We start from the raw sequence: 21,880 nt of genomic DNA, 5'->3' as shown, positions 1-21,880 counted from the left end.
AGGAACCCAAGAGGCTGGTGTTGCATAATGACTGTTGGATACTGCAGTATGAACCCAAGAGGCTGGTGTTTCATAATGACTGTTGGATACTGCAGTAGGATCCCAAGAGGCTGGTGTTTCATAATGCCTGTTGGATACTGCAGTATGAACCCAAGAGGCTGGTGTTTCATAATGACTGTTGGATACTGCAGTAGGAACCCAAGAGGCTGGTGTTTCATAATGCCTGGTGGATACTGCAGTATGAACCCAAGAGGCTGGTGTTTCATAATGACTGTTGGATACTGCAGTATGAACCCAAGAGGCTGGTGTTTCATAATGACTGTTGGATACTGCAGTATGAACCCAAGAGGCTGGTGTTTCATAATGCCTGTTGGATACTGCAGTAGGAACCCAAGAGGCTGGTGTTTCATAATGCCTGTTGGATACTGCAGTAGGAACCCAAGAGGCTGGTGTTTCATAATGACTGTTGGATACTGCAGTATGAACCCAAGAGGCTGGTGTTTCATAATGATTGTTGGATACTGCAGTAGGAACCCAAGAGGCTGGTGTTTCATAATGACTGTTGGATACTGCAGTAGGAACCCAAGAGGCTGGTGTTTCATAATGACTGTTGGATACTGCAGTAGGAGCCCAAGAGGCTGGTGTTTCATAATGCCTGTTGGATACTGCAGTAGGAGCCCAAGAGGCTGGTGTTTCATAATGACTGGTGGATACTGCAGTATGAACCCAAGAGGCTGGTGTTTCATAATGCCTGTTGGATACTGCAGTAGGAGCCCAAGAGGCTGGTGTTTCATAATGACTGTTGGATACTGCAGTAGGAACCCAAGAGGCCGGTGTTTCATAATGACTGTTGGATACTGCAAAAGGAACCCAAGAGGCTGGTGTTTCATAATGACTGTTGGATACTGCAGTAGGAACCCAAGAGGCTGGTGTTTCATAATGACTGTTGGATACTGCAGTAGGAACCCAAGAGGCTGGTGTTTCATAATGACTGTTGGATACTGCAGTAGGAACCCAAGAGGCCGGTGTTTCATAATGACTGTTGGATACTGCAGTATGAACCCAAGAGGCTGGTGTTTCATAATGACCGTTGGATACTGCAGTAGGAGCCCAAGAGGCTGGTGTTTCATAATGCCTGTTGGATACTGCAGTATCCAAGAGGCTGGTGTTTCATAATGACTGGTAGATACTGCAGTATGAACCCAAGAGGCTGGTGTTTCATAATGCCTGTTGGATACTGCAGTAGGATCCCAAGAGGCTGGTGTTTCATAATGACTGTTGGATACTGCAGTAGGATCCCAAGAGGCTGGTGTTTCATAATGCCTGGTGGATACTGCAGTATGAACCCAAGAGGCTGGTGTTTCATAATGACTGTTGGATACTGCAGTAGGAACCCAAGAGGCTGGTGTTTCATAATGCCTGGTGGATACTGCAGTATGAACCCAAGAGGCTGGTGTTTCATAATGACTGTTGGATACTGCAGTATGAACCCAAGAGGCTGGTGTTTCATAATGACTGTTGGATACTGCAGTATGAACCCAAGAGGCTGGTGTTTCATAATGCCTGTTGGATACTGCAGTAGGAACCCAAGAGGCTGGTGTTTCATAATGCCTGTTGGATACTGCAGTAGGAACCCAAGAGGCTGGTGTTTCATAATGACTGTTGGATACTGCAGTATGAACCCAAGAGGCTGGTGTTTCATAATGATTGTTGGATACTGCAGTAGGAACCCAAGAGGCTGGTGTTTCATAATGACTGTTGGATACTGCAGTATGAACCCAAGAGGCTGGTGTTTCATAATGACTGTTGGATACTGCAGTAGGAACCCAAGAGGCTGGTGTTTCATAATGACTGTTGGATACTGCAGTAGGAGCCCAAGAGGCTGGTGTTTCATAATGCCTGTTGGATACTGCAGTATCCAAGAGGCTGGTGTTTCATAATGACTGGTGGATACTGCAGTATGAACCCAAGAGGCTGGTGTTTCATAATGCCTGTTGGATAATGCAGTAGGCTGGTGCCCATAAAGAGGCTGGTGTTTCATAATGACTGTTGGATACTGCAGTAGGAACCCAAGAGGCCGGTGTTTCATAATGACTGTTGGATACTGCAAAAGGAACCCAAGAGGCTGGTGTTTCATAATGACTGTTGGATACTGCAGTAGGATCCCAAGAGGCTGGTGTTTCATAATGACTGTTGGATACTGCAGTAGGAACCCAAGAGGCTGGTGTTTCATAATGACTGTTGGATACTGCAGTAGGAACCCAAGAGGCCGGTGTTTCATAATGACTGTTGGATACTGCAGTATGAACCCAAGAGGCTGGTGTTTCATAATGACCGTTGGATACTGCAGTAGGAACCCAAGAGGCTGGTGTTTCATAATGCCTGTTGGATACTGCAGTATCCAAGAGGCTGGTGTTTCATAATGACTGGTAGATACTGCAGTATGAACCCAAGAGGCTGGTGTTTCATAATGCCTGTTGGATACTGCAGTAGGATCCCAAGAGGCTGGTGTTTCATAATGACTGTTGGATACTGCAGTAGGAACCCAAGAGGCCGGTGTTTCATAATGACTGGTGGATACTGCAGTATGAACCCAAGAGGCTGGTGTTTCATAATGACTGTTGGATACTGCAGTATGAACCCAAGAGGCTGGTGTTTCATAATGACTGTTGGATACTGCAGTATGAACCCAAGAGGCTGGTGTTTCATAATGCCTGTTGGATACTGCAGTATGAACCCAAGAGGCTGGTGTTTCATAATGCCTGTTGGATACTGCAGTAGGAACCCAAGAGGCTGGTGTTTCATAATGTCTGTTGGATACTGCAGTAGGAACCCAAGAGGCTGGTGTTTCATAATGCCTGTTGGATACTGCAGTAGGAACCCAAGAGGCTGGTGTTTCATAATGCCTGTTGGATACTGCAGTAGGAACCCAAGAGGCTGGTGTTTCATAATGACTGTTGGATACTGCAGTAGGAACCCAAGAGGCTGGTGTTTCATAATGACTGTTGGATACTGCAGTAGGAACCCAAGAGGCTGGTGTTTCATAATGACTGTTGGATACTGCAGTAGGAACCCAAGAGGCTGGTGTTTCATAATGACTGTTGGATACTGCAGTAGGAGCCCAAGAGGCTGGTGTTGCATAATGACTGGTGGATACTGCAGTATGAACCCAAGAGGCTGGTGTTTCATAATGACTGTTGGATACTGCAGTAGGAACCCAAGAGGCTGGTGTTTCATAATGCCTGGTGGATACTGCAGTATGAACCCAAGAGGCTGGTGTTTCATAATGACTGTTGGATACTGCAGTATGAACCCAAGAGGCTGGTGTTTCATAATGACTGTTGGATACTGCAGTATGAACCCAAGAGGCTGGTGTTTCATAATGACTGTTGGATACTGCAGTATGAACCCAAGAGGCTGGTGTTTCATAATGACTGTTGGATACTACAGTAGGAGCCCAAGAGGCTGGTGTTTCATAATGCCTGTTGGATACTGCAGTATCCAAGAGGCTGGTGTTTCATAATGACTGGTGGATACTGCAGTAGGAACCCAAGAGGCTGGTGTTTCATAATGACTGTTGGATACTGCAGTATGAACCCAAGAGGCTGGTGTTTCATAATGACTGTTGGATATAAAACCTCTGTAGTGGACTGATATAAACCTCTGTAGTGGACTGATATAGACCTCTGTAGTGGACTGATATAGACCTCTGTAGTGGACTGATATAAACCTCTGTAGTGGACTGATATAAACCTCTGTAGTGGACTGATATAAACCTCTGTAGTGGACTGATATAAACCTCTGTAGTGGACTGATATAGACCTCTGTAGTGGACTGATATAGACCTCTGTAGTGGACTGATATAAATCTCTGTAGTGGACTGATATAAACCTCTGTAGTGGACTGATATAAACCTCTGTAGTGGACTGATATAGACCTCTGTAGTGGACTGATATAGACCTCTGTAGTGGACTGATATAAACCTCTGTAGTGGACTGATATAAACCTCTGTAGTGGACTGATATAAACCTCTGTAGTGGACTGATATAAACCTCTGTAGTGGACTGATATAGACCTCTGTAGTGGACTGATATAGACCTCTGTAGTGGACTGATATAAACCTCTGTAGTGGACTGATATAAACCTCTGTAGTGGACTGATATAGACCTCTGTAGTGGACTGATATAGACCTCTGTAGTGGACTGATATAAACCTCTGTAGTGGACTGATATAGACCTCTGTAGTGGACTGATATAAACCTCTGTAGTGGACTGATATAGACCTCTGTAGTGGACTGATATAGACCTCTGTAGTGGACTGATATAGACCTCTGTAGTGGACTGATATAGACCTCTGTAGTGGACTGATATAAACCTCTGTAGTGGACTGATATAAACCTCTGTAGTGGACTGATATAAACCTCTGTAGTGGACTGATATAAACCTCTGTAGTGGACTGATATAAACCTCTGTAGTGGACTGATATAAACCTCTGTAGTGGACTGATATAAACCCCTGTAGTGGACTGATATAAACCTCTGTAGTGGACTGATATAGACCTCTGTAGTGGACTGATATAAACCTCTGTAGTGGACTGATATAAACCTCTGTAGTGGACTGATATAAACCTCTGTAGTGGACTGATATAGACCTCTGTAGTGGACTGATATAAACCTCTGTAGTGGACTGATATAGACCTCTGTAGTGGACTGATATAAACCTCTGTAGTGGACTGATATAAACTTCTGTAGTGGACTGATATAAACCTCTGTAGTGGACTGATATAAACCTCTGTAGTGGACTGATATAAACCTCTGTAGTGGACTGATATAAACCTCTGTAGTGGACTGATATACACCTCTGTAGTGGACTGATATAGACATCTGTAGTGGACTGATATAAATCTCTGTAGTGGACTGATATAAACCTCTGTAGTGGACTGATATAGACCTCTGTAGTGGACTGATATAAACCTCTGTAGTGGACTGATATAGACCTCTGTAGTGGACTGATATAGACCTCTGTAGTGGACTGATATAAACCTCTGTAGTGGACTGATATAAACCTCTGTAGTGGACTGATATAGACCTCTGTAGTGGACTGATATAGACCTCTGTAGTGGACTGATATAAACCTCTGTAGTGGACTGATATAAACATCTGTAGTGGACTGATATAAACCTCTGTAGTGGACTGATATAAACCTCTGTAGTGGACTGATATAAACCTCTGTAGTGGACTGATATAAACCTCTGTAGTGGACTGATATAAACCTCTGTAGTGGACTGATATAAACCTCTGTAGTGGACTGATATAGACCTCTGTAGTGGACTGATATAAACCTCTGTAGTGGACTGATATAGACTCTGTAGTGGACTGATATAGACCTCTGTAGTGGACTGATATAGACCTCTGTAGTGGACTGATATAAACCTCTGTAGTGGACTGATATAAACCTCTGTAGTGGACTGATATAAACCTCTGTAGTGGACTGATATAAACCTCTGTAGTGGACTGATATAGACCTCTGTAGTGGACTGATATAAACCTCTGTAGTGGACTGATATAAACCTCTGTAGTGGACTGATATAGACCTCTGTAGTGGACTGATATAAACCTCTGTAGTGGACTGATATAGACCTCTGTAGTGGACTGATATAGACCTCTGTAGTGGACTGATATAAACCTCTGTAGTGGACTGATATACAGTTGAAGTCGGAAGTTTACATACACTTAGGTAGGAATCATTAAAACTCGTTTTTCAACCACTCCACAAATGTCTTGTTAACAAACTATAGTTTGGCAAGTCGCTTAGGACATATACTTTGTGCATGACAAGTAATTTTCCAACAATTGTTTACAGACAGATTATTTCACTTATAATTCACTGTATCACAATTCCAGTGGGTCAGACGTTCACATACACTAAATTGACTGTGCCTTTAAACAGCTTGGAAAATTCCAGAAAATGATGTCATGGCTTTAGAAGCCACTGATAGGCTAACTGACATTATTTGAGTCAATTGGAGGTGTACCTGTGGATGTATTTCAAGGCCTACCTTCAAATTAACATGGAATAACAATCCATTTTTGTGCAGTACTAATTTACCATCCTTACAAACCACTTAATGTAAATGTACATTACTGTATTGTACATAGGCTGGTCATCTAGCTTTGTACCTGTTGACTTTCCATCACCATGAAGAAAAACAATGCAGAATCCAGTAATTAAGTACATTGAGACATCAAGTGGTTTGTGATGATCAGTTGGTAGAGCATGGTGCTTGCAATGTCAGGGTTGTGGGTTTGATTCCCACGGGGGACCAGTATAATAAAGTATGAAAATGGATGCTCTCACTACTGTAAGTTGTTCTGGATAAGACATCTATTAAAATGGAAAAGGAATGAAGACCATCTCAGTTTTTACATAGAAATAAGTTGCATTTGCAAAGGATTTCAAGAAACTGGAAAACATACAGTACTGTGCAAAAGTTTTAGCAGATAATGTTGCAAAGTAAGAATTCTTTCAAAAATAGACATGTTAATAGATTATATTTATCAATTAACAAAATGCAAAGTGAGTGAACAGAAGAAAAATCTAAATGAAATCCATATTTGTTGTGACCACCCTTTGCCTTCAAAACAGCATCAATTCTTCTAGGTACACCTGCACAAGGTCAGGGATTTTGTAGGCATATAGTCTAAATGTATGATTAAACAATTATACCAAACAGGTGCTAATGATCATCAATGCAATATGTAGATTGAAACACAATCATTAACTGAAACAGAAACAGCTGTGTAGGAGGAATAAAACTAGGTGAGGAACAGCCAAACTCAGCTAACAGGGTGAGGTTGCTGAAGACCGATTACTGCCAAAAGTCAAGACTGAGCACAGCAACAAGACCCAAGGTAGTGATACTGCATCAGCAAGGTCTCCCAGGCAGACAGGGGTTTACAGATGTGCTGTCCAAGCTCTTTTAAAGATGCACAAAGATACGGGCAACGTTGAGGACCGTAAACACAGTGGTCGGCCAAGGAAACTTACTGCAGCAGATGAAAAGACACATCACGCTTACTTCCCTTTGCAATCGGAAGATGTCCAGCAGTGCTTTCAGCTCAGAATTGGCAGAAAACAGTGGGACCCTGGTACACCCATCTACTGTCTTGAGAAGTCTGGTCAAAAGTGGCCTTCATGGAAGACTTGCGGCCAAAAAGCCATACCTCCGACGTGGAAACAAGGCCAAGCGACTCAACTATGCACAAAAACACAGGAACTGGGGTGCAGAAAAATGTCAGCAGGTGCTCTTGACTGAGGAGTCAAATATTTGGCTGTAGCAGAAGGCAGTTTGTTCGCAGAAGGGCTGAAGAGCGGTACACGAATGAGGGTCTGTAGGCAACAGTGAAGCATGGTGGAGGTTCCTTGCAAGTTTGGGGCTGCATTTCTGCAAATGGAGTTGGGGATTTGGTCATAATTATTGGTCTCCTCAATGCTGAGAAGTACAGGCAGATACTTATCCATCATGCAATTCCATCAGGGAGGCATCTGATTGACCCCAAAATTATTCTGCAGCATGACAACAAACCCAAACATACAGCGAAAGTCATTAAGAACTATCTTCAGCGTAAAGAAGAACAAGGAGTCCTGGAAGTAATGGTATGGCCCCCACAGAGCCCTGATCTCAACATCATCAAGTCTATCTGGGATTACATGAAGAGAGAGAAGCACCTGAGGCTGCCTAAATCCACAGAAGAACTGTAGTTAGTTCTCCAAGATGTTTGGGCCAACCTACCTGCCGAGTTGCATCGAACTGTGTGCAAGTGTACCTAGAAGAATTGATGCTGTTTTAAAGGCAAAGGGTGGTCATACCAAATATTGATTTGATGTAGATTTTTCTTCTGTTCACTCACGTTGCATTTTGTTAATTGATAAATATAATAAATAATAAATAAATAATAAAATAAATAATCTATTAACATGTCTATTTTCGAAAGCATTCTTACTTTACAGCATTTTCCACACCTGCTTAAAACTTCTGCACAGTACTGTATATCAAGCAAGTATTTTTATATTCCACAGGTATTATCCGATTAACTGTTTTGTACAGATATTTGTCAGACTGAAGCTACAAATGCTGGGAAACACTCATACATTTAGCTTTTTTTTCATCACAAAAGTAGTGTAGTGAGCCTTTACCAGTCCTGTATTAGTGGACCGACGATATAGAGGTCTTCAGCGCACCCACCCCCAAACTACTTCCCGTGGCTATGCCAGGAGGCCACCGCAGTGTTGTCCATGGATTCATTTCACTTTCTTTTAAAGGAACTAATCTGTTCTCTACCTTAATAACATGCTGCAGGTCCTGTTTACTCCCTGTGGTCTGTTCTCTACCATAATAAAATGCTGCAGGTCCTGTTTACTCCCTGTGGTCTGTTCTCTACCATAATAAAATGCTGCAGGTCCTGTTTACTCCCTGTGGTCTGTTCTCTACCATAATAAAATGCTGCAGGTCCTGTTTACTCCCTGTGTCTGTTCTCTACCTTAATAAAATGCTGCGGGTCCTGCTTACCTCTGTGAATGTTTGGAAAAAGACGTGTCACTAGATCGGCTGCCATGCTCATACACACTAATGATTCACCAACATGCACACTATCCTGATACGGGAGCCAACACCTTCGCCCAGTCAGACTTAAGCCTGCACCAATCTGCCAACCACTTGGCAGTAGTAGGGACACGACCTCATCTTTTTAAAATTTATTTTACCTTTATTTAACTAGGCAAGTCAGTTAAGAACAAATTCTTATTTTCAATGACGGCCTAGTGGGTTAACTGCCTGTTCAGGGGCAGAACGACAGATTTGTACCTTGTTAGCTCGGGGATTTGAACTTGCAACCTTCCGGTTACTAGTCCAACGCTCTAACCACTAGAGCGTGAATAACAAGAGGTCCTTGCTCCACTTCTCTGTGGTCAATGTGTTATTTATGCACTCTCTCCTTCTTACCTTAATTCCAGTGGAGGCTGCTGAGGGGAGGAGGGCTCATAATAATGGCTGGAACGGAGCGAATGGAATGGCATCACGGGTGTGATACATTTAGCTGTATGCTCCGGTCATTACCACGAGCCCGTCCTCCCCGACTAAGGTGCCACCAACCTCCTGTGCTTCATTCTGTCATTTCTGAGAGTGTGTGTGTGTGCAGATTTTGTGCAGACCAAATACTGCAACTGGCTGTCGTGGGACGTGACTGCCACCCTATGGTGAGAAGGAGTTAAGACCGAGGACGAGAGCTTGTGCCATCTAGATACATCCAGGACTCTATGAAAGTCTTTCTGGTTGGTATTGCAGGACTATATAACTGTATGTAGGCGACATCAACGTGGCAAGACAAAACCAATAGATCTGGGACTAGGCTATAGGACATTGTTATGGGTGTAGAGCCGTGTTTTTCTGTTAACTCTTACTTGAGTCACTCTTTGATATACGACACATTCAGCGGTGAAACTCTTACCGGGGTTGTGGGAGGTGATGACGTCAGCCAGGACCTGCTTATGGATTGGTTGTTCCTGGTTGTTGTTGATTGGTTCCTGCTCCTGGAGCTTGTCCACCATGGCGATGACACAGTTGAGGCTCTTCGCCACGTCAGCCCACACCCTGTCCTAGAGGAGACAAACACAACATCAGCACCTGGCCTCTGTGTGTGTGAGAGAGAGGGAAAGAGGTCAATCTGCATGTTTATTTTTATTTTATTTAACTAGGCAAGTCAGGCAAGATTTACTTTCAATGACAACCCACTGTTCCTAGGCTAACTGCCTTGTTCAGGGGCAGAATGACAGATTTGTACCTTGTCAGCTCGGGGATTCGATCTTGCAACCTTTCGTTTACTAGTCCAACGCTCTAACCACTAGTCTACCCTGCCGCCCCATGTGATCTGTCTGGAAGATGAATCCATGTTCCACACCTGTCTGTTAGTGAACCACAATGTTCAAGGTACTATTTGATCCCAAAACATAGAATGTAGTATATAATATCAACCATGTTAAATATGGATGTATATCTCTGCCTTGGGCCACTACAGTGGGTTTGAGTATGATTGGACGTTGGCTGTTCAAAGCCCTTATCACCAGAGTTCTACTAGCCTTTAACTCTCATTGTCTCAAAATCAAATCGGTCACAGAAGCACTATGAAGAGTTTCTCTACTCTCAGTAGATGGCAATTGCAGCCTGCTTGAAGAGATAACTCTCAAAGTGCTTTTCTACTTTGGAGCGGAAAGCCTCCAAACTCCTCTGTTTCGTATTGTCCTCATAATACCCACCTTTTTTAATTGATTTATTCACTTTCTGCCTGTTGGGGAAAGTAATTAGGCTTGCCAAGCATGGCTTAGTGTGTGTGTGTTGGAGTGCAGTTTGGATGTCCTTTGTCTCAGAGGTGAGTGTTTTTAAACTCTTCTCAAAGGCAGACAGTTGTTTGATGGCTGATTAGGAATTGTAGTGTGTGACTCCGGCTAAGTCCCTGCTGTTAGCCCTGGCTTCATTCCCCATAGTTTCTATTAGCACACACGGCACGCGCACACACACACGGCACGCGAACACACACACGGCACGCGAACACACACACGGCACGCGCACACACACACGGTTTCTTAAGACTTCTGTAACTGATATTAACTATTGTTTATCATCAGATACAGCAACTTTTAGACTTGCACTGGCAGAGGGAGAGAGAGACTGACAGAGACAGAGAGAGTGACAGAGACAGAGAGACAGACAGAGAGGGTGACAGAGACAGAGAGACAGACAGAGAGGGTGACAGAGACAGAGAGACAGACAGAGAGGGTGACAGAGACAGTGACTGACAGAGACAGAGAGACAGACAGAGAGGGTGACAGAGACAGTGACTGACAGAGACAGAGAGACAGACAGAGAGGGTGACAGTACAGAGAGAGTGACTGACAGAGACAGAGAGACAGACAGAGAGGGTGACAGAGACAGAGAGAGTGACTGACAGAGAGACAGACAGAGAGGGTGACAGAGACAGAGAGAGTGACTGACAGAGACAGAGAGTGACAGAGACAGAGAGAGTGACTGACAGAGACAGAGAGAGTGACAGAGACAGAGAGACAGACAGAGAGGGTGACAGAGACAGAGACAGACAGACAGAGTGACAGAGAGAGAGACAGAGACAGAGACAGAAAGACAGAGAGAGAGAGACAGAGAGAGAGAGTGACAGAGAGAGAGAGTGACACAGAGAGAGAGTGACACAGAGAGGGAGAAAGAGACTGACAGAGACAGAGACAGACAGAGAGGGTGACAGAGACAGAGACAGACAGACAGAGTGACAGAGAGAGAGACAGAGACAGAAAGACAGAGACAGAGAGAGAGTGACAGAGAGAGAGAGTGACACAGAGAGAGAGTGACACAGAGAGAGAGAGAGAGACAGAGAGAGACAGAGAGAGAGAGAAAGAGACAGAGAGAGAGACAGAGAGAGAGAGTGAGTGAGCTTTGACTATGTACAGACTCAGTGAGCATAGCATTGCTATTGAGAAAGGCCGCCGTAGGCAGACCTGGCTCTCAAGAGAAGACAGGCTATGTGCACACTGCCCACAAAATGAGGTGGAAAATTAGCTGCACTTCCTAACCTCCTGCCAAATGTATGACAATATTAGAGACACATATTTCCCTCAGATTAAACAGACCCACAAAGAATTCGAAAACAAATCCAATTTTGATAAACTTCCATATCTATTGGATAAAATACCAGTGTACCATGACATCAGCAAGATTTGTGACCTGTTGCCACAAGAAAAGGGCAACCGGTGAAGAACAAACACCATTGTAAATACAACCCATATTTATGCTTGATTATTTTCCTTTTTGTACTTTTACTATTTGCACATTGTTACAACACTGTATATAGACATAATATGACATTTGAAATGTCTTTATTCTTCTGTAATGTTTACTGTTATTTTTTAAATTGTTTATTTCACTTGTTTTGCCAATGTTAACATTCGTTTCCCATGTCAATAAATCCCTTGAATTGAATTGAGAGAGAGGAAGAAGGGGGACAGAGATTGAGACCCACAGACAGACAGAGCAGAGTAGACACAGAGTGAGATGATGGTATAGAAACAGCAGGACTTGCCCATTCCTCCTCGTCGTACTCCTTATGGCACGGTATGGAGTCCTGGCGCTTCAGAGGAGCCTGCCCGTCTTCTCTGATGGGAGCCGTCTGGGAGCCTCCATCCACATTATTACACACCACCACAGGGCTGTCTGTAGCCGATGGCTGCCCAGGACTGTGGCCTGGGTTCTGGGGTGGACTCTGGCCTTGTTGACCCCTCTGGCTGGGACTAGGGTGGTCCTGGTGGCTGTGACCCTGGTGGCCTGGCAGGGTCTGGTTCTGGTTCTTTGTAACATAGCCGGGCTGTGCAGCGTGGAGGGCCAGCAAGGCGCTCTTCACCAGCTCGTCTTTGAGCGCGTGCACAAACTGCTCCGTCTGCAAGAAATCAGAGGGAAGGGGGAGAGATTGTATGAGGGGGATGGGAGGGTGGTGAGGTAGGGAGACATACAGACAGAGACAGAGTGAGAAAGAGAGGAAGGGAGGCAAAAGGAAAAAGAGATAGAGGGTGAATGAGAGTGCCAGAGAACAGGGGAGAGGGATATCACTGAGGAGTTCATCAAAAACTGAGTGTGTGTGTGTGTGTGTGTGTGTGTGTGTGTGTGTGTGTGTGTGTGTGTGTGTGTGTGTGTGTGTGTGTGTGTGTCTGTGTGTGTGTGTGTGTGTGTGTGTGTTCATTGGGCTAGTAAAATGAAGGAGTGATGGAAGATTAGCTTTCCTCCTCGCTAGCCTTCCCCTCCGTGTTTGCCAGCGCCGGCGCCAGGCACCGGCAACAACATCAACAACAAGAAACAATTCAATTACTCCTCGGTGAGCCCTCTCGCCTCCGAGGGGTAGCTACCTCCTTTGTTCTCAAATTCACAAGCTGCTGAATGCTGATGATCATCCAGAGCCAAGACGGCTCGTACCCCGGCACCACAGATAAGGGCTCTCAGGAATAATTGAGTTAGCATCGCAATAAGCAATTCTATTACCACAGCAAACCACATGCAGTCTAATATGACACATGAGCAGAGATCCTTTGAACAGGCGAACAAGAGAACCAATGAGAGATTGAACAAATGAATGCGGCATACGTTAGTAAACGAAACCCACCTGGAGCATCTCTCCCTGTACTGCCACTAACCCCCTGAAACATGACCCAGAGGGTAGAGAGGAGTCTGTGCACCTCTCTGAGGTGAGAGAGGGTAGAGAGGAGTCTGTGCACCTCTCTGAGGTGAGAGGGTAGAGAGGAGTCTGTGCACCTCTCTGGGGTGAGAGGGTAGAGAGGAGTCTGTGCACCTCTCTGGGGTGAGAGGGTAGAGAGGAGTCTGTGTACCTCTCTGAGGTGAGAGGGTAGAGAGGAGTCTGTGCACCTCTCTGGGGTGAGAGGGTAGAGAGGAGTCTGTGCACCTCTCTGGGGTGAGAGGGTAGAGAGGAGTCTGTGCACCTCTCTGAGGTGAGAGGGTAGAGAGGAGTCTGTGCACCTCTCTGAGGTGAGAGGGTAGAGAGGAGTCTGTGCACCTCTCTGAGGTGAGAGAGGGTAGAGAGGAGTCTGTGCACCTCTCTGAGGTGAAGACCTCTCTGGGGTAGAGAGAGGAGTCTGTGCACCTCTCTGAGGTGAGAGGGTAGAGAGGAATCTGTGTACCTCTCTGGGGTGAGAGAGTAGAGAGGAGTCTGTGCACCTCTCTGAGGTGAGAGAGTAGAGAGGAATCTGTGCACCTCTCTGGGGTGAGAGAGTAGAGAGGAGTCTGTGCACCTCTCTGAGGTGAGAGAGTAGAGAGGAGTCTGTGCACCTCTCTGAGGTGAGAGAGTAGAGAGGAGTCTGTGCACCTCTCTGAGGTGAGAGAGTAGAGAGGAGTCTGTGCACCTCTCTGAGGTGAGAGGGTAGAGAGGAGTCTGTGCACCTCTCTGAGGTGAGAGAGGGTAGAGAGGAGTCTGTGCACCTCTCTGAGGTGAGAGGGTAGAGAGGAATCTGTGTACCTCTCTGGGGTGAGAGAGTAGAGAGGAGTCTGTGCACCTCTCTGAGGTGAGAGAGTAGAGAGGAATCTGTGCACCTCTCTGGGGTGAGAGAGTAGAGAGGAGTCTGTGCACCTCTCTGAGGTGAGAGAGTAGAGAGGAGTCTGTGCACCTCTCTGAGGTGAGAGAGTAGAGAGGAGTCTGTGCACCTCTCTGAGGTGAGAGGGTAGAGAGGAGTCTGTGCACCTCTCTGAGTTGAGAGAGTAGAGAGGAGTCTGTGCACCTCTCTGAGGTGAGAGAGTAGAGAGGAGTCTGTGCACCTCTCTGAGGTGAGAGAGTAGAGAGGAGTCTGTGCACCTCTCTGAGGTGAGAGAGTAGAGAGGAGTCTGTGCACCTCTCTGAGGTGAGAGGGTAGAGAGGAGTCTGTGCACCTCTCTGAGGTGAGAGGGTAGAGAGGAATCTGTGTACCTCTCTGGGGTGAGAGAGTAGAGAGAAGTCTGTGCACCTCTCTGAGGTGAGAGAGTAGAGAGGAATCTGTGCACCTCTCTGGGGTGAGAGAGTAGAGAGGAGTCTGTGCACCTCTCTGAGGTGAGAGAGTAGAGAGGAATCTGTGCACCTCTCTGGGGTGAGAGAGTAGAGAGGAATCTGTGTACCTCTCTGAGGTGAGAGAGTAGAGAGGAGTCTGTGCACCTCTCTGAGGTGAGAGAGTAGAGTGGAGTCTGTGCACCTCTCTGGGGTGAGAGATGGTAGGAGAGGAATCTGTGTACCTCTGAGGTGAGAGGGTAGAGAGGAATCTGTTTACCTCTCTGAGGTGAGAGAGTAGAGAGGAATCTGTGTACCTCTCTGAGGTGAGAGAGTAGAGGAATCTGTGTACCTCTCTGAGGTGAGAGAGTAGAGAGGAATCTGTGTACCTCTCTGAGGTGAGAGAGGGTAGAGAGGAATATGTGTACCTCTCTGAGGTGAGAGAGGGTAGAGAGGAATCTGTGTACCTCTCTGAGGTGAGAGAGTAGAGAGGAGTCTGTGCATCTCTCTGGGGTGAGAGATGGTAGGAGAGGAATCTGTGTACCTCTGAGGTGAGAGGGTAGAGAGGAATCTGTTTACCTCTCTGAGGTGAGAGAGTAGAGAGGAATCTGTGTACCTCTCTGAGGTGAGAGAGTAGAGGAATCTGTGTACCTCTCTGAGGTGAGAGAGTAGAGAGGAATCTGTGTACCTCTCTGAGGTGAGAGAGGGTAGAGAGGAATATGTGTACCTCTCTGAGGTGAGAGAGGGTAGAGAGGAATCTGTGTACCTCTCTGAGGTTTGAGAGGTTAGAGAGGAATCTGTGTACCTCTCTGAGGTGAGAGGGTTGAGAGGAATCTGTGTACCTCTCTGAGGTGAGAGAGTAGAGAGGAATCTGTGTACCTCTCTGAGGTGAGAGAGTAGAGAGGAATCTGTGTACCAGTGCGAGCCTGGAGAATGGTGTCTTTGTCCCTCAGTGGCTATCTAGACTGTAATTGCTCCTGGAAGACCTCTGTGTTTTCAGGGATCTGTTTCAGTTTTATATCTGCAAAGTGATCTGATAAGGAACCATCTGTATGTCTGTATATTAACTGAACAGAACAAAAACCCCTGCTAGCGCTGGGAGTCATAGAGGCCTGGTTTTGGCAGACAGACTTTCTTGTAGGGCCTTACCATACAGGGTTATGGTGGTGGTTGAATAGTACATGTGTGAACAAACAGTAATAGAGTGGGATTCCATTCCATTCAATAACTGCCTATCATGTACAGTATATAGATTACATTATAACTGTCAATGAATCATTTTAGAGCGGTATAACTCTGGATTGAAATACATAACTTGATTAACATTTGGTGCAAGTTCACATTTACTTCAATTAGGAGAAAACTTTATCAACACGGATACTCGCATGCACACACTTCCCCACAACCCAACCCCACACACTTCCCCACAACCCAACCCCACACACTTCCCCACAATCCAACCCCACACACTTCCCCACAACCCAACCCCACACACTTCCCCACAACCCAACCCCACACACTTCCCCACAACCCAACCCCACACACTTCCCCACAATCCAACCCCACACACTTCCCCACAACCCAACCCCACAATCCAACCCCACACACTTCCCCACAATCCAACCCCACACACTTCCCCATAATCCAACCCCACACACTTCCCCACACACTTCCCCACAACCCAACCCCACACACTTCCCCACAACCCAACCCCACACACTTCCCCACAACCCAACCCCACACACTTCCCCACACACTTCCCCACAACCCAACCCACACACTTCCCCACACACTTCCCCACACACTTCCCCACAATCCAACCCCACACACTTCCCCACAACCCAACCCCACACACTTCCCCACAACCCAACCCCACACACTTCCCCACAACCCAACCCCACACACTTCCCCACAATCCAACCCCACAACCCAGCCCACACACTTCCCCACAATCCAACCCCACAATCCAACCCCACACACCTCCCCACAACCCAACCCCACACACTTCCCCACAACCCAACCCCACACACTTCCCCACAACCCAACCCCACACACTTCCCCACAACCCAACCCTACACACTTCCCCACAACCCCACACACTTCCCCACAATCCAACCGCACAACCCAATCCCACACACTTCCCCACAATCCAACCGCACAACCCAATCCCACACACTTCCCCACAATCCAACCCCACAACCCAACCCCACACACTTCCCCACAATCCAACCCCACAACACAACCCACACACTTCCCCACAATCCAACCCCACAACCCAGCCCCACACACTTCCCCACAACCCAACCCCACACACTTCCCCACAACCCAACCCCACACAATTCCCCACAATCCAACCCCACAACACAACCCCACACACTTCCCCACAATCCAACCCCACAACCCAGCCCCACACACTTCCCACAATCCAACCCCACAACACAACCCCACACACTTCCCCACAATCCAACCCCACAACCCAACCCCACACACTTCCCCACAACCCAACCCCACACACTTCCCCACAACCCAACCCCACACACTTCCCCACAATCCAACCCCACACCCCAGCCCCACACACTTCCCCACAACCCAACACACTTCCCCACAACCCAACCCCACACACTTCCCCACAACCCAACCCCACACACTTCCCCACAACCCAACCCCACACACTTCCCCACAACCCAACCCCACACAATTCCCCACAATCCAACCCCACAACACAACCCCACACACTTCCCACAATCCAACCCCACAACCCAGCCCCACACACTTCCCCACAATCCAACCCCACAACACAACCCCACACACATCCCCACAATCCAACCCCACAACCCAACCCCACACACTTCCCCACAACCCAACCCCACACACTTCCCCACAACCCAACCCCACACACTTCCCCACAATCCAACCCCACACCCCAGCCCCACACACTTCCCCACAACCCAACACACTTCCCCACAACCCAACCCCACACACTTCCCCATAACCCCACACACAAATTAGTGAAGAAAAAAACCTCAATAGGATCAAACCTCCCACAAAAACCCAAAAGGAACTTAAAATGCCAAAATCCATATTCAAATAGAAATGTGCTCATCTTCCACGGCGTTCATTTGCAATCGATGGAAGACATTTGGTTTTCATTGGCTTTTCTGGGCTGACTGAAGAATGCATGGTGAGAGACATGGTATTTCACACTCTGGTCATATTTGCTCTTGTCAATTGCGGGGTCAAGGGACCAAGCTATTTGACTGCGACAAAGCCCATCCAGAGCCATTGTTATTATATTAGGATTAGACTCACAATGACTCAGATAGTTGATATTCTAATAGACTAACTCACAATGACTCAGATAGTTGATATTCTAATAGACTAACTCACAATGACTCAGATAGTTGATATTCTAATAGACTAACTCACAATGACAATGTGGGATCTTGTTTTTGCACAGTAGCTGTCTAGCCCTGCAGAACTTTACATTTGTTTATATTTTGTTGTTTTGTCGGTGTTTCATTATTAAATCATGAACACTTTCCACGCTGCGCTTTGGTCTCACTCATTCAACGACGGACGTAACAGACTCAGATAGTTGATATTCTAATAGACTAACTCACAATATAACTCAGATAGTTGATATTCTAATAGACTAACTCACAATCACTCAGATAGTTGATATTCTAATAGACTAACTCACAATATAACTCAGATAGTTGATATTCTAATAGACTAACTCACAATATAACTCAGATAGTTGATATTCTAATAGACTAACTCACAATATAACTCAGATAGTTGATATTCTAATAGACTAACTCACAATATAACTCAGATAGTTGATATTCTAATAGACTAACAATCACAGATAGTTGATATATAGACTCAGATAGTTGATATTCTAATAGACTAACTCACAATAACTCAGATAGTTGATATTCTAATAGACTAACTCACAATATAACTCAGATAGTTGATATTCTAATAGACTAACTCACAATATAACTCAGATAGTTGATATTCTAATAGACTAACTAACTCAGATAGTTGATATTCTAATAGACTAACTCACAATATAACTCAGATAGTTGATATTCTAATAGACAATATAACTCACAATGACTCAGATAGTTGATATTCTAATAGACTAACTCACAATATAACTCAGATAGTTGATATTCTAATAGACTAACTCACAATGACTCAGATAGTTGATATTCTAATAGACTAACTCACAATATAACTCAGATAGTTGATATTCTAATAGACTAACTCACAATGACTCAGATAGTTGATATTCTAATAGACTAACTCACAATATAACTCAGATAGTTGATATTCTAATAGACTAACTCACAATAACTCAGATAGTTGATATTCTAATAGACTAACTCACAATATAACTCAGATAGTTGATATTCTAATAGACTAACTCACAATGACTCAGATAGTTGATATTCTAATAGACTAACTCACAATATAACTCAGATAGTTGATATTCTAATAGACTAACTCACAAGATCAGATAGTTGATATTCTAATAGACTAACTCACAATATAACTCAGATAGTTGATATTCTAATAGACTAACTCACAATGACTCAGATAGTTGATATTCTAATAGACTAACTCACATAACTCAGATAGTTGATATTCTAATAGACTAACTCACAATGACTCAGATAGTTGATATTCTAATAGACTAACTCACAATATAACTCAGATAGTTGATATTCTAATAGACTAACTCACAATATAACTCAGATAGTTGATATTCTAATAGACTAACTCACAATATAACTCAGATAGTTGATATTCTAATAGACTAACTCACAATATAACTCAGATAGTTGATATTCTAATAGACTAACTCACAATGACTCAGATAGTTGCTAGTCTCCGGTTTCTCTCTCTCAGTTGTTTGCATTTCGGGTAGATTTGAAAGTAGTGAACCATTCTTAGGGGAGGATTGTCTATACTGTGCTGTGTGGTGCATTTGAAGGTGTTGCGTCTGACAGAGAAACTCTCAGGGTTTCTCAGACAGCGAGTCCACTAAACACACGGTACAATATCAGATGAATGTGTGTTCTAATCTAGGACTTGGTTTAAACTGTCTCTGGTGAAAGAAAAACACATTTCAAATCGCTCGCTTTGTTATCTTATTCTACTTTTGCTCACCTCTCAATCTCAGGTGAGAACTTCATTTCACTCTGGTTCTCACCTTCACCTACTGTGGAGAACTAAGGACCAGAAATCCCCTGAGAGAAAGAAACATTGCGTTCTTCAATACATCTGTGATCTCAACTGAGGGAAAAGTGCAAGTCAGAGGTGAAATGCTTACGGTTGGAGGAGTGGTTTTTATGTGTGATACTGTATGTTTGATCTAAAGTAGATGAAAGAACTGCAAGAGGAGGAGTGGTTTTTATGTGTGATACTGAATCTTTGATCTAAAGTAGATGAAAAAACTGCAAGGCTATACACTCACCGCTTATTTGAAGAGGATGAGAGGAGTTGTCTGTACTATACTGTATGATTAGGGTTATAAATCTACTGGTCATTTACCAAAGTTACTGGAATCTTCGGCAACGCTGGTAATTAACAGGTCGTCTACGGTAACTCTGGTAATTAACAGGTCGTCTACGGTAACGCTGACAATTAACAGGTCATCTACGGTAACGCTGGTATTAACAGGTCGTCTACGGTAACGCTGGCAATTAACAGGTCATCTAAGGTAACTCTGGTAATTAACAGGTCGTCTACGGTAACGCTGGTAATTAACAGGTCGTCTACGGTAACGCTGGTAATTAACAGGTCGTCTACGGTAACGCTGGTAATTAACAGGTCGTCTACGGTAACTCTGGCAATTAACAGGTCGTCTACGGTAACGCTGGTAATTAACAGGTCGTCTACGGTAACTCTGGTAATTAACAGGTCGTCTACGGTAACGCTGGCAATTAACAGGTCGTCTACGGTAACTCTGGTAATTAACAGGTCATCTACGGTAACGCTGGTAATTAACAGGTCGTCTACGGTAACGCTGGTAATTAACAGGTCGTCTACGGTAACGCTGGTAATTAACAGGTCGTCTACGGTAACGCTGGTAATTAACAGGTCGTCTACGGTAACGCTGGTAATTAACAGGTCGTCTACGGTAACGCTGGTAATTAACAGGTCGTCTACGGTAACGCTGGTAATTAACAGGTCATCTATGGTAACTCTGGTAATTAACAGGTCATCTACGGTAATGCTGGTAATTAACAGGCCGTCTACGGTAACGCTGGTAATTAACTTCTTATGGCTGGGGGGCAGTATTGAGTAGCTTGGATGAATAAATTGCCCAAAGTAAACGACCTGCTCCTCAGTCTCAGTTGCTAATATATGCATATTATTATTAGTATTGGACAGAAAACACTAACGTTTCTAAAACTGTTTGAATGATGTCTGTGAGTATAACAGAACTCATATGGCAGGCAAAAAAATCCTGAGGAGAAATCAAAGCAGGAAGTGAGAAATCTGAGCTTGGTATGTATTCACCCTTCTCCCATTGAAATCCCCTTGAGATATTAATTATGTTGCACTTCCTAGGGCTTCCACTAGATGTCAACCATCTATAGAAATTTGAATGAGACTTCTACTGTGTTGTGGGACTGAATGAGAGCAGAATGTATTAGGTGACTGGCAGTCAGCCATTTTCTGATCATGCGCATTCCTCATGGTATCCACTTGTGTTCCATTGCTCATCAAGACACAAAGGAATACTCCGGTTGGAACTTTATTGAAGCTATATGTTAACCTCTTGAACCTCTGGGGGCAGTATTTCATTTTTGGATGAAAAACGTTCCCGTTTTAAACAAGATATTTTGTCACGAAAAGATGCTCAACTATGCATATAATTGACAGCTTTGGAAAGAAAACACTCTGACGTTTCCAAAACTGCAAAGATATTGTCTGTGACTGCCACAGAACTAATGCTACAGGCGAAACCAAGATGAAATTTCATACAGGAAGTGAGCCAGATTTTGGAGGCGCTGTGTTCCAATGTCTCCTTATATGGCTGTGAATGCGCAAGGAATGAGCCTACACTTTCTATCGTTTCCCCAAGGTGTTTGCAGCATTGTGACGTATTTGTAGGCATATCATTGGAAAATTGACCATAAGAGACTACATTTAGCAGGTGTCTGCTCGGTGTCCTCCGTCAAAACTATTGCGTAATCTCCAGGTGCGTGCATTTTTCCATTTTGAACAGAGGAGAAACCAAACTGCAACGAGTGATTTATCATCGAATAGATATGTGCAAAACACCTT

General features: G+C 44.8%; 1 protein-coding gene across 12 annotated transcripts in view; it reads right to left on the bottom strand.

Moving 5' to 3' along the window:
- The window catches only part of LOC115117107 (type II inositol 3,4-bisphosphate 4-phosphatase-like), a 547,861-nt gene that overhangs the window by 78,397 nt on the left and 447,584 nt on the right, over positions 1–21,880 (bottom strand). For all 12 annotated transcript variants that reach the window (XM_065024930.1, XM_065024928.1, XM_065024919.1 and 9 more), the window contains 2 exons: positions 12,140–12,493; positions 9,506–9,653 (listed from right to left, as the gene is read on the bottom strand). In XM_065024930.1, the coding sequence (XP_064881002.1) occupies positions 9,506–9,653; positions 12,140–12,493 (502 nt within the window). The remainder of the gene's footprint in view (positions 1–9,505; positions 9,654–12,139; positions 12,494–21,880) is intronic.

The sequence above is a fragment of the Oncorhynchus nerka genome, linkage group LG11, assembly GCF_034236695.1.
Source record: "Oncorhynchus nerka isolate Pitt River linkage group LG11, Oner_Uvic_2.0, whole genome shotgun sequence".
In the NCBI taxonomy this organism is placed as follows: Eukaryota; Metazoa; Chordata; class Actinopteri; order Salmoniformes; family Salmonidae; genus Oncorhynchus; species Oncorhynchus nerka.
The sequence above is the reverse complement of the archived record's forward strand: the minus strand, read 5'-3'. Positions and strand labels throughout refer to the sequence as shown.